Source organism: Manacus candei, unplaced genomic scaffold (genome assembly GCF_025592945.1).
Source record: "Manacus candei isolate 608988 ecotype Guabito, Panama unplaced genomic scaffold, ASM2559294v1 h1tg000050l, whole genome shotgun sequence".
Taxonomy (NCBI): domain Eukaryota; kingdom Metazoa; phylum Chordata; class Aves; order Passeriformes; family Pipridae; genus Manacus; species Manacus candei.
The window spans coordinates 16,762,326-16,782,153 of record NW_026138098.1 but is presented as its reverse complement, the minus strand read 5'-3'; the positions used below and the strand labels follow the sequence as shown (position 1 = coordinate 16,782,153).

The 19,828-nt window shown below is 36.9% G+C and overlaps 1 protein-coding gene across 9 annotated transcripts in view; it reads right to left on the bottom strand.

Annotated features, from left to right (window-relative positions):
- The window catches only part of EXOC6 (exocyst complex component 6), an 87,254-nt gene that overhangs the window by 16,075 nt on the left and 51,351 nt on the right, over nucleotides 1-19,828 (bottom strand). For 8 of the 9 annotated variants that reach the window (XM_051800550.1, XM_051800553.1, XM_051800552.1 and 5 more), the window contains 2 exons: nucleotides 16,194-16,335; nucleotides 8,332-8,405 (listed from right to left, as the gene is read on the bottom strand). In XM_051800550.1, coding sequence (XP_051656510.1) covers nucleotides 8,332-8,405; nucleotides 16,194-16,335 — 216 coding nt within the window. Of the gene's footprint in view, nucleotides 1-8,331; nucleotides 8,406-16,193; nucleotides 16,336-19,828 lie in introns of those variants that run through there. The other variant, XM_051800559.1, reaches the window with a different exon arrangement.

Sequence of the window (19,828 nt, the reverse complement as noted above, 5' to 3'; positions counted from 1 at the left end):
AAAAACCCAGGATATTCTGTCCACCACCTATGACTGACAGATAATTTAGAGAAAGAATGGAACCTAGGTATGTTGATTGATGCAACTGAAAAAAATACTGAAGGCAAATCTGCCCAGTACATACTACATACCAGTGATACTACCAGTTTAGCTAAGGCTGGAGAATGTAAACAATTTTGGGGCAGAAATTACTGAATATGCTAATGCAGCTACCAGTCCCATGGCTCTTTGATGGGAGACTAGGACTTACAGATGTCAAGAGAATATAAACAACACGTAACTTGAATGAAACCAATAATTTTCTTCTCTTGTTTGTTCAATTAGCCATGTTCATTCATTACTCATAGGAACCACATACCGCTCACAGGACTCAGAGGAACTCCTGTAGAGATGGGGAGGGCTCCAAAACTGAACTCCATCCACCAGCTCAAGGCTACAGAAGGGCCCAGACACAATGGTACAGATCCTGCAGCAACCAGCTGTCAGCAGCGAGACAACAGCTTGATATAATGTATTCACAAACTTCAGGGAAGTCGTGCACCTAAATCTTCCTTCCTTGCATGTACATAATTTCTTACATGACAAAGAAAAAGGCAAGGGTTGGAGAGGAGCACAACTGATAGTAGAAGAAAACTAGAGAGAAACTTAATTTTTCTGAATAACTTCCACTGAATGGGATGTATATCAGTGACTCAAAGGAGCGGTACATAGGAATTTACAAATATAATAGGCACACAGATCAACTTAGATTTGTTAATCAAGAAGTTATCTAAAAGGGAAGCTTCTCAAACTTTTCTACCAACAAGTCCTTCTTCAAAAGAATAAAATCTCCTCCAGATAAAGTTTATTTAGTGCCTTCTCTCATAATGTCCTCGGCAATGAGTGCTTCATAAAGTGTTCCAGACACATAGCATGCCAGTTATTGAAGAAATTTAGTATCTTGCCCAAGAAAACTGAAGCATTGGGGTAGTGGCATTATGTACAGGGTGTACTTGGAATTTCAATTCAACTACCAAGGTGGGATACAATTTACTGCCATTTAGGTCACAGTTTTACAGGAATTTCCTCTGTAACTACAGGATGAGCTTTCTTGAACAGAAAAGCTTTCCAGAGATATGAAGTTTTCATCATAACAACAGCTCTGTAGGTTTTGAGTTAATTGATTAACTATTTCTAAACCGTGTCTTGCAAAAGTACTGATGACCAAGAGGAAGAGCTGAAAGTTGATTAAACGTGACAGTTGGTAGTATTCAGATAGGGACTCAGATATATCCACCTAAATAGTCTTGACAGCAGCTTTTGCCTACTTTCTTTTTCTTTTCTTTTTTTCTTTTTTCTCAATTTCTGCTTTGATCAACCTCTCAATGAAGCTTTTAGTGATTTCTATGATGAAGTATTTAGAAGATGAAACTGCCCTGCACAGCTCTAAGTCAAGTGTTTCACCTGTACATGACAAATGAGATCAACAATTGCCATTTCCTGTCTCAGTTCCAAAAGTTATAAATTCGCCTAACAACAACAAAAAATCCCCTCTTGTTCAACTAAGGCTTATGTTCTTATTCAAAGGCTGTTATCTGCATGTTTCTAAGTCAAGATGAGCCAGTACTTCACAAGTTCTGTAATTTTCTAAATACACAGTACAGATTTCTTGTGAGCTCATTTAATTCTTGCATGTATATAGTTTGGTAAGTGGAGAACTAAGAGAATTGTATCTCTTAAATGAACTAGTTTAAAAAAAAAATAAGAAAATTATTTTCTTATCTAATTTCCATAGTTTAGGTAACAGCATTCTTTACTGCCAATTAAGAGATAACATTCAGTTTAAGCATTATACCCTTACACCTCATAGCCTTTTGTGCACAATCTACTATAGTTTCCTTTGGAGAAACTGGTAAGGTTTTTGCCTTAGTGAATCTTGTAGCTAAATTGCCATATGTACATCATTTTAGTTAAGTGAGATATTGATAGATCTACTGAAGTAACAGCATTTGTATACTGAGTTTTCCAAATCTGTTTTCAAGGTGTGCCCCATCATTGTCAGTATGCCAGGACCTAGAGCAAAAAGCTTGTCGATGATCAGCGTGTTATTTGAACTTCTCTGCTGAAAAAGGGGCATTCAGATGAACTGGATACAATTTCTTTTGCATTGAATTTGATGACTGATTTAATGTCCCAAGGAACACACGTACACCTAATATCTGGCATGTGTGCTTTTAGTTTCTGGCAGTAACAGGGTAGGAATACTTACTGCCAGGAAATGACTGGCTTGCCACCCTGCTTTGATTCTGCAAATCCTTATCAAGATAGTGTATCCAAAGCCATGCTTGTTTTCGACCACCCGCTGTTAATTTCTGTGCATTTGTTTCCAAAGCTTCCTAATTCTTACCAGCTGGCAGGTATAAATCCCATCTCAGTAATGAGCTGGCTTGCTTCTGTGTACAGAGCACTGATTGAGATCTTCCTCGCAAGTATCTACACACACAGCTTGTGACCTGATCCTACTGTGATTTAACTACAGGCTTCTGAGAATCTAGCTGAAAAGGAGAAATCAAAAGTAAGAGATTCCATTGGGGAATTTAAGTGCTTACAAACAAGTAGCCACATTTGTGTGAAGAATTCCCATTTACTAGTAAGAATATAGTACTCTGAAAAAACATTGTGTTGCCACTGCAAGCCAGATAACACACATTTTGCTTGCAGTCATACTCAAATAACTGTGTCACTTTGAACACAGGGATCCATATGCATGCTGTCATTGTATGATGTAAATACATGAGATACTGAACCTTGAAATGTCCCTGTTCTGCTCACAGTGTGCCTCAAGCCCTCCTGCCTTAGTGCCAAGTCAATTTACATAGAAGGGAAAGGCCAGCAAAGAGACTTGCCTTCCTCCCTGGAAAAGTGAGGATCTGTGTTCTGAAATCCAGGGAGATGCAACTCCTGTTTTGTTGCTGTCTGAAATCTGAGCTCCTTTCTTTAGCTAAATAAGCAGCATTGCACTGAAAACTGGAGAAGCACAAATCCCATTACATAGCACCCTGAGGCTGGGCTTCATGTTACAGATGTAACCTGCTCCTCTGCTTGTTCAGAGAACCTGGGGAGTGCATAACGGGGGGAAAGGGATCAGTAAGCATTGTGAAAGAGCCTCTGTGAAGATGAAAGTCTCAGCAACCATTTCCCTCAGGAAGCAAAAGATGAAATGTTCTGTACTACTTGCTAATTAAAAATTCAAACTGTTGCCTTATGAAAGAAAGGCTTACTTTTATCTTCAAACTCTGAAGTTTTTAAGACTTACTCCTAAACATACTGTTGGGAATTTCTTTCTCTTGGAAAATCCTGATGTTTTTTCAGTTCAAGCCTCCTTTTTGGAATAGAGGCCAGGGGTGGGTGTACCACATTAATTTCAAAGCCTTGGCACTCTGTGGGCTGGCAGCTTGTGAAGGGAGCCATAGCACACCTTTAGAGCCCTCAACCTCCAAGAGTCATGGTGGACAGGTTTGGCAACAGGCTGCAACTTATCCTCTAAGGTCTACTGAAGGGCTCAAGAGCATTCTCCACAGGGAACACAGATGGCAAGAGCCTCGGCAGGCTGCACGCTGGGGGAATCTGAGACAAGCCCGAGCTGAAACACAGTTACTACCACAGGAAATTAATTCAAATTAAACACTGCAAACAAAACAGTGGGGAAGACTGAGCTGTCAGCCTGCCTTCAGCAGCAGAAAATCCTGTGGCTGGGATTAAAGCCCAATGATCTGTTATACAGTTTCTACCTACGAGTTACTTCTGAGTTTATCAGAGGGACAATATTATCTCTCAGTAATGAATAGGAAACAAAGAAGAAAGAGGAGGGCTATATTAAGTAGTAGCAAGAATTTTCCCTTTCAAATAAATTTACATTTGCATTTGTTACACATAACACTAGAGTTCTGAAGGTTGGCAATACTTCTCACCAGAAAACACATTACAAAATAAATGGACAAGCACCCCAAGAAACTAAACAATGCTTTGGAATGAGAAGAAAATGTATGATCCTTTTAAATATCAGGTATCAATTTTCAGATGGAATACATATTGTGTACTACTGATAACTTGAGCTCATAGAAGTGCTTATCCACATGCTTAATAACACACGTCATAAACAGAAGTCTGACAAAAATGTATCTTCTAATGTTTCCATGGGACATTATTCTGTATATTAATTGCATTGATTGCATTATGACTTTGTGTCTACCCCTAACATTGAGAAAATGCAAACAGAAATTGCTGAAAATCACCAAGATTTTTCCCCCATGAGTATGCAGAACTTATGGACCTTGTCATTCACAGCCCTTGGCCTCCCAGTCTAAGGGACACCACTATCAGTCTGTAAACTCTGTGTTGCCATGTGGAGGGAGATACTGCTACTGTGGTTGCTTAACTCAGGGGTTACTAACAGCATATGATTATTTTCACTTGAGACTGCTGCCCCTGTTGCAGGACCAACACTGACAGCAACTGGAGGCTATTAACATGTACTTCAGTGCCAAAAGAATACAGAGGAGACACAGTTCTCCTCACCCCAGCAAAATAAGGAAATTCCACACTCATCAAGCTAGCATAGTACTTATTTCAGATAAACAGAAGAGGAAGAAGTCTGTAAGCAATGCTCATGGTGGAGAGAAACACCTGGAAAAACTTGTGAAGTCAAAGTGAAAAAAAGTGAAGCTACATTTGCAGGTTAGGTTATATCTCTGAAGGAAATTATTTGATTTCAAGAACAGGTATTTGTTACCACCCAGTTGGTTAAGAATCAGGACATTCAGCTTAGGACAGCAACTGTTGACCTCTCAGCCTACCACAAGGTTATCGTTCTTGTCCACTACACACTACACTAGCTCTCCAAAGAATAATACACAAATTGTAATATTCAGGCCTTTTCCTCACAGTATTTAAGTGTACAGGACATCCAAGAAACTACCTCACATTCCAGAACTGTAACCCTAGTCTTTAGGCACTAAAGAACAGATCATAACCAGGAAAAAACTAATTCATGTCAGAGGCTGAGCTTCCTCAGAGACTAATTCAAGCAGAACAAACTAAAACCTGTTTATTTTTGAAGGTTAATTCCAATTAACCTAGGATCTGAATTGGTAGTGGAATCCCCAAAGTTCCTTCCACCTCACTTTGGGACGCTGCACTATTTACCCAGGCTCCCTTTAAAGGCAGTAGCAAGAAACGGTCTTCAGAGAGCAATGCAGGTTGCAGGAGAGCTTGGTCACCTTCACAGCAGCACATGCCACTTTGATAATCACCCTGTTGAGATGGCCTGTGCCTTAGTGGCTTTAAATGGGATCAAAGTGTGCACATAGGTGTGATCTCAGGTCATACGCTGAGACAAGTGGTATAAGGCATGATGCAGTTACTGCAGCTGTACAGAACCATGAATCTTTCCCAATTTTCTACCTGCTAAACTAGATGGAGCTGCAAGTTTTTATATGATCATGGCCATGTGATTCACTATGTGTGATTTAGCCAACCACACCAAGTCACCTCTGTAAGATGCTGAGATACTGTGGTTATGGAAATAGCACAGAAATCTTTATTGACTAAGGTTTTTTCAGATTATAAAGATCTTTAAGGAGCATGTTAAGTATGACAAGAGCATAAAAGCAGAAAAGAATAAGGAGAAAGAGGTGGCTCATTGTTAAGTGCTTGCCCTTTCTTGATTCCTGGCCTCTTAAGAGCTTCCTGTTACTACCTACTGTTCTCTTCTTAGACACAACTGTTTCTCAGGCCAGCTGTTTGTGTTTGCTTCTCTATGTCTGTGGAGGGAAGAAGGAAGCAGGAAAGTGGGCTTGCTGGGGACAACATGCTGTCTATACATTGTCTTTAGGGAAAGACAGAGGATCAGGAACTGTTAGGTTGAAAATACCTATGTCAATTCTTTTCAAAGCTGCCCCTCCCTCTATGGTAATCATCCAAGTGTAGCTCTTCCCTCTGTCTTCCAAGCTGGCTCCTTGTAAGTGACTTCACTTCTTTAGTAAAACATGCTATAATATTCTACTGCCCAATCCTCATTAATCTTACACATTGCACTAGTACAACAGAGAGAGAGTAAGCTGTTGTTGAGATAACTGGCTTCCATTAGCAACCATGTGATTGGCAGGACGATAAAGTCTTTTCCCTTGCAGGTCAGTTGCTTTTTAAGAAGAGGGCAATCCTGCTGATCCATCTTTTAGCTACAGTCTCTCACTGAGTCCCAAATCTCCTGCCTTTTAGCTTTGATACGGTTCAAGCTTTCCCCCTTGTATCAGCCCCTACCTGTCATCAGCTCCTCTGTACCAAACAGCGAATATCAGGAGTTTGACCTCAGGGCACAGTCCGGGTGGGCAGGTAAAACCTGACCACTGGACCTACTTCCTTATCTTTCATATCCTGCAATTCATGAAGAAGTATCAAATTCAAACTAAAAAACAGAAGCATGACCTTTTATAAGAACTTTCTGAAAAAGGCTCTGTTGCCTTTCTAAGTATTCTTGAAAAGAACTGTCATCCACCCTATTAAGATAGAAATGGATCACAAAAAAGGAAAAGAGGAAAAGTATTGAAAATCCTTACTAAATGATAAAAGTTTTTAACGTGTGCCTACAATACCTTTTGGTGATACACACAAAAATATAGTAAAAAACAAACCAAAACAAATATACTAGAAGTATTCTACATATACAAGCTTCAATTGCAACCCAATAAAGAGACCTTTCCTGTTTAAATGTATCTGAAATCAGACTCATGACATACAGACCATCCTCTATAACATGTTTGAGAGAACTGTAAGTTGCTAACATAAACTGAGAGTTGTCATAAGCAACGTAATACCTACTTACGTGACATACTCAACAGTTAGTGTTTAAAACATAAAACCCCATTTATTTCCTGTAGCAAGTATGTACACACCTGGCCCTCCTTCATAGCTGGAAATCATGATTTCCCCTGAAACAAATGCAGACTCTGCAAGGATTTATACCACTTAGGTGGATGACAGAAATCGTGCCAAAATCTCTCAGCATTCTTTCCCTTCAACTAAAATGATCTAAGTACAAATTTGAAGATGTTTAATCATTTTTAACATTGACAGTAAAAAGACAATAAAAAAGAATCCGAAAGAGGAAGGCCGCTAGTCAAGGCAAAACTTGTGGTATTTGAAGTCTGGCAGAGTGCATCTTTATATGCTGAATTCTGGAACAAGAATCACATGAACACAAGTATCACATGAACAAATCCCTCCTCAGGATTTGTAGTCCCCACTTATCCCTGTTCATTGATATATTACTGTGAGAATTTAACAGACAACTCTACCTTTTAATTTTTTCATTCAAGAAGACAGTTTAATGAAGTCCTTTCTAACTATTAGGAGAAACTGAAATACTTTTGCCTCAGGAATTTTCCCTTCTGAAATGTCTTTTAATAATCTTGCTGTTAAAAATCTACTAAACTATTAAAAACAAAAATATTCTTACTACATAGATAATTTGGTATGGAATTCTTTCTACTTTCTCTTCTTTTCTGGTGACTTTGACAGGCTCATAATGGTGCTGAAAAATATCACCAACATCCGCAGAAAGCAGTTAATGATTAATTTAATTATTTAGATAACACTTATACTTACAATTTTGTGAAATAATAAATCCTTTGTAAAAGCTAACTTCAAGCATGAAAAGGTTTTGAAAATCAATTGCTATGGGTGGATACAGTGTCCAAATTTACAAAGCTTTTTGTAGATTTTTTAGTAGATTTCGGTCTGGAAAAACCCTCCTTTTGGCAAGATCTGTGGAAAAGCACTTCCAATATTACGGCATTTAGAAATAAATTTGATATAGAATAAAGATCAGCCAGCTGGAATAAAGCTGCTTTCGAACAGTTTGAAAGAATTCTGTGTAACAAATTCAGGAAAGGAAATGTTAAATAATACCATGCCCGATTCTGCTATCCAGGGAGTAGTTGTACAGACAGAAGCAAATGCTCAGAATGGAACCAGGCCAGCGCACACCAGGATAACATGTACACTCTTGCAAAAAGGCATCATGAGATCTTTACAAAATTTTCAGGACCAAAATTCAATCTAATATTCATGTAACAGTACCACCAGTAGCACAGTGCCCCCTAACCACACATTGGAGAAACAGTTTTATGCTAAATTACAGGGAATAGTGCCACTAATAACACTTCAAATAACTGCTTTTCACAACTAATTACATGGGAATGCAAAAACATGAAAGGTTCTTGAATTTAATAACTTCAGCATTGGTCAGAAGGGGAAATTAGTAGGATAAAAAACACCAAACTAGTGTCTTACTTGTCTGAGGTCGATGAAAGCTAACTGCAGGGTGTCTCCCTGGAATCCTGGCACAGGCTCAGAACTAGCAAACACTGGAAAAAAAAGGTTAAAATATTACGGATGTAGATTTATTTTTTTTTTAAATGTAACAGAAAATCAAGCTCTATTCAATATAAATGCTAGCTATCATTAAAATGAAACTAGTTTCACTGGATTAGTTTAAACTAATAACTCATAGTGATAAAACTAAACAAACTGACAAACAACTTTTCCATAATTTTTACAGTAATCCAAAAGAATAATACCTTTAGGAGTATTGTTAGGAATTTTACTTAAAATTCTAACCCAGTAGCAATGCTAGAACCACAGAAACCAACATATTTTTTGGCCTGAGGTGCACGATTACTGAAGAATTTTGAAATAATACCAATTCCATGGTTGTCAACATATTTTCAAACATCTGCTTTTGTTACAGCATTCATGCTATAAAAACTTCACCTCTAGCCAAACAGCAATAAAGGAAAAACACTAAGGTGGGAGTTAGTTTAATGTGTAGACAACTGGTAGAAAGCTCTACGTGCCACAGTCAGAACAGAGCTGAAATGCCTGTTCACGCCTTTTAGCCTGTTTGTCAGTAATGAACTTTGCTCATTTTGAACCCCAAAAAAGGCTGCCAAAATCAGAAGGCAAAACTATATTCAAAATACATAAAATGGTAACACAGTAATGAAAGAAAGCTATTGTTTAAATCAGAAAATGATCAATAAATGCCAAACTTAAAAATAAATACACTTTTTGTTGTTATTATCCCAGTCACAAGTTAATAACAAACAGCCACTGCCCCACATCACCACTCAGGTAAGATATCTTATTTCAAAAGAACTTAAAAGTATTTTTCTTATGCCCTTCAGTCAGAGCTCTTAACAAAACAAAGTAGGTACTACTGCAAGAGTTTTAGAGAAGTATCATCTGAGGCAGTGAAAGGTAACATTTTTTTTCAACTCTGAGAAACTGGTCATTCAGTGGTAAAGGAAACAGAACATATGCATCCAAAAAATTTTCAGATACAGAGCTAAGCTCTACTATGCCACATGGACTCTTACTAACATGTAGTACAATGAAATCCTTAACATATTTTTTTAAATGGTTAGTTAGAAAATTTGGATTAATTAAAAGTAAAATCCAGTAAAACATTGGTGTCTGAGCTAACACAATGGTAAAATAATGGCCTCGACCATTTACTTCTGACTGTATGGATTTAACATAAAGCAGACTAATGAATTCAGACAGACTATTCACAAGTCCAAAAAAGATTATATGGAATACAATTGTAAATACAGACTCTTACTTAAATGGTACAAGAAATTAATAAGACCATCTCAGAATAATTAAGAATAGTTTAGTAACAGATGAATATAGTATCAGAGTAACAGCTTTACCAGCAGAGGTAGAATTTATTACGTGTATTACAGTAGTGCAAAAATTTTTTTATGAGAGCCACGTAATAGGAGAATGAATTGAACTGTAATACTTCTTCGTCAAGTAAAGAAATAAAAAATAGCAATCATACGCCCTAGAGAGATCGCTGTAATGTCTCAGACAAGTACTAATAGCAGTTGTCAAATGCTCACTGATTACTGTATTCAAGTCTGAATTCTAAATTGTCTAGTTTTCCTACTTTATAAGTAACACCAACTTTCTAGGGGAGTTTTCAGGGAATTTTAATCGACCACAAAGACACTTTCAAAATAAAAATTAAGAAAAATAAAAAACAGTAGAAAAAGCTTATCCTACACTCAGCATTTTATAGAGATAGTTTTCTAATAATAAACTCTTTAAAAGCAGCAAGGAGAAAGCAGCCTGTACAACCACCAAACCAGAGAACAACAAAAGATGTCCATGCCTAGGCAAGCACCCTTCTGAACAGCCTTGGCTAAAGGCTTGCAGGTCCACATGGCTGCCTTCTGCAGGTACTTCATGGCCACTGGGACCACCCTTTGTTCAGGGACAGCCAGGCTGGCCTCTGTGGGCAGCCAAACACAGCGTTTGAAATGGGAACACCACACTACAGCAGGGAAATCCAAGCAAAGCTCCATAGCAAAGAGCTAAAAAGAGATACATGAGTTGTAAGCCATGGCAGCACACTAATAAGGAAGATAAGCCTGATGGTCAGAAGGGGTCTTTTCTAGACCTCTTAAATCAGAAAGGAGAAGCCTTACTACTCTTGAAAGGTAAGGCCCATCTGTACCTGACTCTGTATAACTTTCTGTTCACAGACAGTACACTGAGACCAGCTTCCTCCACTACAGTCGGAGCTCCTCCAGCCACTCCACAATGGTAGCACTGGGAAAAGGAAGGTCAATGGCAAAGAAAGGGCCACAGAACTGAAAAGTAAATATGACTGAAAAGTGTGACCTGCGGAAAATCGTTTCAGTTAGCTATTGGCACTACACAGTTCAGGAGGCACCTTCCTACAGTGGGATATTCTTACATGCCACAGGGCAAATATTTGCATCTTTTCTGCTGTTCATCTGGCTAAGGTAGTTTGGAATTTAACCTAATGCATTAAATAATGCAGAATGATTTAGTTTCTATACATAGTACCTACTATCATCACAGTTATAGAACAAGAAGCACACAATGTACCAAACTTAATTATTGTATAAGTTTTGTTCTCTTTACCTAGAATTTTATATAGTGAATGCATTTACAACATCAGGGACACTCATTATAGCACAAGCATTTATTCTCACATTTGGATCACTTTGACAGGTGACTACAGTAGAATTTGTTTCATTATTACAATTTCATGAGTTCAAAGGGCAAAAAGATAATCTACTTATGGTAACGGTCAGACAGTTCCCCCTCCGCCCTCAGCTCAGGGCTTTTAAGTTTGCTAACAATTTTACAAAGCTAATTAAATATTTTCTACTGCACAGCATTTTAGGAAGATATTATAAGAACAGGATTAACATTCTTAATGTCTTTGTCCTAAGGGTCCTTTTCCAGATAGTAATGAAACATTGTCATATATACATCTTTTAAAATCTTCACCCCCTACAATCATTCTAGGTTTAAAGAGGATTTGGAAGGGTAGGGGGTTGCTTGGTTGTTTGTTTTACTGTGCATAAAAGCATTCAGGAATTTTATCATAAAGGAGAATGAAATACAAAGATCACCACTGAACGGTTATTTTTAGGGAGAAACAATTGGCTGCTTGGCAGTTTGAATCACAAACTTAAATATCTGGGAAAGATCAGCTGAAAATACACATTACATCAATCTGATATTCACAAGATTTTTGTTAATATCTTCTCTCCTTTCATTTTGCTGATACTGTGTAGACTTTTCCTGTATACACAGAACAAGATCTTTGGCACAATGTGTGTCCTCAATATGTAGAATCTCAACATACTTCGTATAACCAGCAGTTTAGGAATATAAAGAAGGTAGGATCTAATGAAAAAAATATGTAGTAACACAAAAACAGGTTGGGAGGTAACACATACACTATAATGTCAAATGTAAATATTGTAAAGATTATTTCAGTCCATTTTCTTTTGAAGATTTTGCTTTGATCTTTTAATTATATTTTGTGTACAGGATATATGTGATTTTTATATATATGTGTGTGTGTGTGTGTGTTAATGGAGATCTTAAGAAAAAGGCCGTGTCTGCGAAATGGAATTTAAGATTTCTTTCCCTGTAAATTGTACTGAATTTCCACAAAAATCTAGATATATTACCGGGTCTCTTCATTTAGTCTCTCAAACCCCCAACTTTTAGACATCATCTGGTTGTGCCCTTCTGCTGGTCTGGGAATTCTGTAACTTATTCCTGACAAACAGCTTTGCCACTCAATGGCAGAAATTAAAAACTAGAGTCCAGACTTCGAATCAAAAGCTAAATTAGAACAGTTTTACTTCAGTCTCATAGCACTGATTCACAGGCAGGACAGTAAAGGTACAAATGTATTTTTAAAGGAAGAGTGGAGAATCAGGTGACAATCTCAGCAGCCAGCAGCCACTTTGCAGCCCTGTTGGATGCTCCAGCTGTTCAAACACGCCTGGAGGGGAGCCTTGTTGAGGGAGCTGCCAGCTGGCCAGGCAGCAGCCCCCAGCCCTGGCCCCAGCACCAGCAAGATCGGCTGCTTCCCCTCACTCCGTGCTGCCATATGTGACTGGCAGATGAAGGATGGTCTCAAGTGAGTTAAGTTAACCTGGCTTCCCAGAGGGAAGAGGTGGCAGGTAAAGTGAGGGGCCTCCAGAGGAGAATATAGTGCCTTTTCATGGAAAAACAGGATTTGGGTTCCCCAGCTTCCGGCATGCCCACCTGGAGATTACCTTTGTGTACATTCCACAGAGAGCACTTTGGTCAAGATACCACTTTCTCTTGGAAACTGCAGCTCTCCACATATTGGGTGAAAAAGGAGGGACTGTCAGGAAGCCCTATGTAGGGCTGGTAAGGAAGATACACAGCATCCTGCTTTGCACTAATTCTTCACTAACCCATGCTCATTTATAGGCAGGACCCAAAACTTTTCATCCTTGCACAGAATCATATTTAGGTGAAGACAGACACCCACTCAAACATATTTCATTCTGCCAATTCATCCTGCCTCACAATTCAGCAGTGTTAAAATGCATAAATTATAAAAACTACATTTAGCTCTTCCAAAAATTAGAATTTCTGACAAGTTCTAATTCCTTAATAAAAAGCTGATGTAAGGTATGTAGATCTGGATGGTGTCTCCGAAAAGCTATTCTTTTATTATACACACCTTTCTTCTTGTAAAGTGGGATACAGCAGCCCACATTTGACTTTCATCTTCAAGAAATAGCAAATAGCCTCCCCTTCCCAATCCATTTTCCTCCTGAAAATGGAGAACTGAAATGCGATGTCCAAGCAAAAGACTATACTTTGGATATTATTCAGTGGAACCTGTATGTTCTGTTTTCTGAACACTGTTCCAAGAATCCTAATCACCCTAGTGGAAGATAACCACTGATAAAGAGTGGTGTAAAATATGGAGGTAAAACACTGCTCCAGGCTATAAAATATGTAGAGAGAGTGGAGAAATACTTCAATTAGAACAGGACAAACTAAAATCAAACTGAAAGCTTTTGGAATGTTTGCAAGGAAACCAAAAAACTTGTTAGAAGAAGAGCAAGAAGATGATCACATTTTTTTTAAAAATGAATCATTAAAGAAGACCAGCTGATGCTATTACTATTGTTAAGCAAAAATACCAGATGCTTCCAGATTTTCTGCTCTGCTCTTTAAAGTTAGGTACTATAGGTACTACACTGCACAGAAATTTAGTGCAGAATAATGAAATCACAGTTCACCACCAGATCACTTCCTTCCCTTCCACCTTCACTTCTTGGAAGTCCACTTATCATTCTACCTATTCACTGCGAAGACTAAGAACTTCAGCACTTACTGACCTTAACAGATTGCTGCTCATTAGCAGATCGTTGGGTTGTTGGTTGGACTGTTGATTGTTTTTTAATGGAAAAGAAAAAAACCTGACAGGTAATCACATTTTTCTGCTTTTATTTAGGTCTCTCCAGTTCATACAAGTAAGAATAAAATTACAACGTTAAAGATCAGAAAAAATATCTAGAATACTGCCAAGAATTTTTAAAAATGTATCTTCAGATATTCATAACTTTCTACATCTCACCTAACTTCACAGTTAAAAATGCATGAGTATACTCTACTGTGTCTAGAAGTAAAATGTCAAACTCATGTATACAATACAGTAGAAAACTACCCAACAGTTGTGCATTATATGCACACTCTAAGCACTAATTGAAATGTCACTGTCGTATCCATTAATCCCAAAGCATCAAAGAATAAAGCTGGGGGAGGGTGACGAACAAGAACATAAATCACAGGCATCACAGCGAGGCCTGGAATGTGCTTGTGATGGACCTTATGAATGAAACCACATCAGCAAAGCTGTCTGAGCAAAATCTTGTGTCAATCCTTTATTCCACAGATTGCAAAATGTCGTCTGTTGCAACATACTATCCTGACAATAATTACATAATTACATTTAAACTATTCAAAGGGTTTCTGTGCAAAACCAATTTTTTTTTTTCTAACATCCTTGAAAAGCTTTGCACAAAGGAAGAAATAAAGCTTATTCTATTTGCATTTGTACAGCACATGCTAAAAGTTGCACAGTGGTGGAAAGAAAGTGTTTCAATCTTCAGGTTACTAGCTTTCTGAAAACGTCTTATTTTGGCCCAAGCTTTGTCATGTCCTGCCCATGCCATATGCTCCCAGAGTGAAATAGTGAAATGATTAATCTATACAGAGTACTGAAGTACTGCATTGTTCACAGTTGATATTTTAAATATTAGAAACTGAATAATTTGGTAATGGGTAAGTTTTCTTCACGTTACACTAGCAGATGACTGTTCAGTGGGTACCCTAATTCAGCTTGTCTAGATGAATGATTATGATGTCAGTATTACGAATACTATGTAATTTCTGTTTTTACAACTGGGATCTTTTTTACATCTAGAAAACTACACAAATGAACAAACACATACCCCTATCCACATACCTGACAAGAAGACTATTAAATTTGCAACATCAAGTGTACTAAAAGCAAAAGAAGTCAAACCATGATATGTTTGGCCAACTTGTACAATCACGAGACAAATTTTAATGTCACAATCACAAATAATTTTTCAGTCTGACTCAGATAATCCCATCAGTTCATTCCATGCACTGAAAGGCCTCAGGGCTGGATAGTGAAGGACTGTCAGAAAGATGCCTGCTCTACCCGTTACAGAGTTTAGCTGGAATGTAACAAAGGCAGGAGAAGGAAAGACAAGCGTATGGTTAAAATGTCAAAAATGCCCCTTAACTCTGTCCCTGGACTCCCACAAGAATCCTTTGTGATGCTAATCAAATTGCTTGAAATCAAATTTCCAGTCTCCCATAGGTGGCTTCTAATTGAGTAGTCATCAATTTTTTTCACATATCCAAACTAAAAACCTCAGGATACAACTTATAGAACTGCCCCATTATATAGCTGTCACCAAAATCACCGAGACCCATGCTTCAAATACATAATAGAAAAGATACTTTGGAAAAAAACAGAGTAGAAGAATCTGAAAATATGCATTGAAAAAATCACTAGTCAGTCTTTCCACTGTATCTCAGTCATCAACTATAAAACAATTAAAACTATATTCACAGAATTAACTCCCTTCATACAGATTAAGAGCTCGCCCTCAACTATGAGCTCTATGCAAAACATGAGGTAATTAATCCTGCCTTCAGTGCTGGATTGAACTTGAACCAGTTTATAAAATAACTCTGATGCCATATTTTAAATGGTGAGAATAAAACAACATCTGATGTACACTAAATGAGTACTAGTATTCTGCATGGTGAGTAAGGCAGTAGCAGCTTTAGGAGTAAGGAGACCCTTACAGTACATCTAAAATTTGTACCATAATAGATGAACTCAAGAACAAAAATTAAAATTCCACAGACATTTGACCTTTTTTTTTTTCTTAACAATTTCAACATAATATTTATATTGAAGTTTTGGGCAATTCTGTACTAAACTATTGTCTTTACTGGATACAGTGATTATGATCCCATTAGGAATAAAAACAATGTATGTTTCAATCACACACTTGAGTTAAAAAAAAAACTTTTAAAAAAAATTCCCAGAAATTTATAAATATTTATTATAAATATATAAATACTTATAAATATTTTTACAAGAAGATATACTGTCATATTAATCATTTCATAAAAGACAAAGTTTTAGTACATTATGGAAAAAGATAACTTACATTATCTAACTTTTTTCAGTGTTAAGACAGATGTAGGTTGGAATATATACTTACATTCACACTGGATCACATCTAAATTAAACTGCTGAATTGCTCCCATGCTTATTTGTTTTAATTCACTGTCCAGTAGCATCTGCATTAGGGACATTGAAAGATGCTGGCAGGCTGACATGCAAGCTGTCTGGGCCACTTTTCCCTAGTAGAAAAAGCAATAGGTTTTAAGATAGAAACAAATGATATGTCACTGAAGAACTACTTGTCTGATTTGATTTCAATATACACTCAAAGTCTTAATGATACAGGACTTGGATTAGGAAAGAGATCACACTTCCTGTTATTTCTCTGACATGTTAGCTTTGTTTCTATTAGATCAAATGGATAACTAGATTAAATATATGTCAAAGCAATTATTGATATTTCTTCCATAAATCCAACAGTTTTCATGAATACAAGGACTTTTCCAAAACATTATAAGTTGCTGAAGCATATGAAGATATGAATAGCTTTGTGGTTTTATTCAAATATTTTAAACCCAAACAGAATGAAAGCAAGAATGTTATGAAAATCAACATGCTGCATATTTTTAACAACAGTAAATAAAAACCTCCCAAACTTTATATAAACAAAAATGATTGCTATGAGTTGGGGCATTTCTTATAATAGCTTGTGCTAATTATTGTTACTTTAATTGCTTGAATTCCATCTCAAAGCTTGTAGCTAAATTATCTAAAATATTCATGTTTATCCATCATCTTTTCAGCGCTTAATAAATCAGTACTGTCAATAATCAACTACTTACAAAATGAAATGTAGCCCTCTGCTGTACAATATAGAAATAATTTCCCTATCACAGTCTCACTAGTAACATTGCTCTTTATCATCTATATGTAATTGAGACAAATTTTCCAACATGAGACCAAAAAACAAAACACAAAGTCAGACATTAACTTCATAATCAATTATTAAAAATTTAGTACAGAAAAATTGAAAGATAATGAAATTCCACCTTAAAGCTAAGAAAACCACTTAAGACCAGATACTGAACCAGATGGTACCATTCTATTCATAGCACTGCCATCTTTTAAAGCAGAGTGATCTTGGCTTTCAAATGCAACTACATGAATCTCTGTAGTTTAATGTACTTAAACCTCGCTTTTCAATTGATGTCTATGTTACAATGACTATTGAAACAAAGGTAACAACACGCACAAAATAAATCACAATTATGTAATACAGCTACTGGAGCACACACCACTATTTTTTACTTCTATCCATCAGTGAAGTGATGACACCTGTTTCTCTAAACCAATGGCTCCCCAGCTGTTTTCTGCAAAGTCAGGTTAAGCAATTCACTGTTGAATCCCAGAAACACACACAAGCAATGAAAGACTATAATAGACAGCAGTTCACTGTCCCAAAAAGTTTGGAAAGTTCTGCTCCAGCTTCTGAAGAGCCAGATCTTATCCTTAATAACTCAACTAGCTCACATAATTGACTTTTCATGTACAGAAAATTTTCATAACAGAAAGCAGATTTGGCCCCAAATATTTTGTACTTTAAAAATCCATTATTTGTTAAAAGGTAATTAACAAATTGTGTAGCGAACACAATGGAAAGCCTTCAACTCTCCTCATGTTCACACTGAAACATTAAATGGCTGTTGCTAATACCTCCTTAGCAGTAGGACACCTTGAACTGTTAGGAGCTTTATATCTAAAATGAGATGTCAGTTTCTTAATTGAAAATCTCAGAAAAGCACATAACATTTTTGAGCAAAATAGATGAACTGGCAACAAGGAATGTAAGAAACAATGCAAGAACAGCATGCTTAAAAGTCTCCCAAATCCAATGGTAATTACACCAGGAGACACGTAGCTCTATTCCCCAAGCAGAACAATACCAATAGGAATTGCGGGGGGGAGGTGGAGAAGAAAAAAAATAGGGGAAAAAGGAAGGAAAAAAGGAGGTGAGAACGGGGATCAATGGGCCACAGTTCATGTAATTACAGTGTAGTAGATTTGAAATACTTAATGGAAATGTCATTTTGATTTAATGGAACAACTAGTGCATCTCTGTTTAATGTACTGCTCCATCAAATCAGCTCCATGTCCTATTTATGCTGCCACTATAATGTAATAAAAGTTCAACCAGATTAATAGGTTGTCACGAAAAATTTTAACATTCGGTTTATTTCATATGCAAACAATCTGTACTCCTCTGTTATCTTCAATAAAAGACAGAATTTTATATTTCTAACAAGCATGTGTAGTTAATTGTTACAATCTGGCAAATATCAATAGTACTGGAGCACAAGGTAATGGTTACAATACAGAAATGACATGGTTAAAGCCACTTGGACTTTAAATAAGTATTAATACATGTACATTTAATGTTTATTTTAACATTTCATAAAATGGAAACATCCTAACATATAAACTATTTCCAACTATGTAACTTGAACTACAGGCTTATTGTTCAAATGACATATCAAAAAATAACAGAAGTTTACTATACACAGTTAATACTTAATAAAATCACTCAATATTCTCAAATTTAGAGAAAAAATGAAGCTACACATACCTCTCAGAATGCTGAATTTTAACTGAAATAAATGTGAACTATACTGTTATCCTCTTCAAAATTCAGTGCTTCCCAATTCAAAATACGTTGGATGTATGATACTCAGAAAAGATGAAATTAAAATTTGTGTTTGAAAAATGAGATCTAGTTAAAAATCCGAATTTCCACCATCTACCAATTAATCAGTTCCTCACCATGTTTTCATACAGCATTTTGAAGAGGAAACATAAGGATTCATGAACATAGCAATAACATTTATTTTCCAGAATTAAATCCCAGTTAGTTTTAAAACATTATTGATGTTTTTATTTACCAGTTTGTTGTTTGGGTTTTTTTTAATTACTATTATTAATTTTTAAGGGGGGCGAGGGTGGCCGTGGTTATCTAGCAATTAAATACCTATATTCAACAGCATACAGAGATTCAGCAGGCTTCTCACATTCTCCCCAGTTGCCTCCCATTTGGAGACACTACTATTGTCTCTGCTGTGCCTATGCTAATTGCTGCTGTCTACAAAACCTATTCTTCCACTCAACCAATGTAAAGTTTAGGAAACAAGGACCCTATTCTATAAGCAAAAACACCTGCTAACAGTGTTAAAGGAAACTGTTTTTTTCACCGAGCCTTCACATTTTGCTGAAATACAAGTTTGTAAAAAGAGAAAACCCTTAGACAAACTTCTTATATTTCAAAGGAGCTTGTAAAGAGAATTTGCTGACATATTAAATCCTTTTTTATAGGACCCAAAAGCTTTTCTCCGAAGAACAATTGTAGTAAAGAGACATTTGGCTCCTAGGAATTCCCAAAGGGTCAGCCATATGCATCCTTCCACGGCACCTTCGTGGTGCTGCTTTCTAAAACCCATGCTAGCTGTCTCAAAAGCAGCTTTCATCATTCACTATGGTGTCAGTCAATATGATTTATGGACTGCATTTCAACAAAGTCAAAGCATATAGAATGAGAAATATGACTACAATCTGCTAATTTGTTTTGTATTGAGCCACTTAGGAGTCAAAGACCTGATGTCAGGCTGAGACCAGCAACACAATTAACCAGCCAGTGACAGATTCATCCATCCTCCCTGCCAGGCTGTGCCAATCAAAGACAGC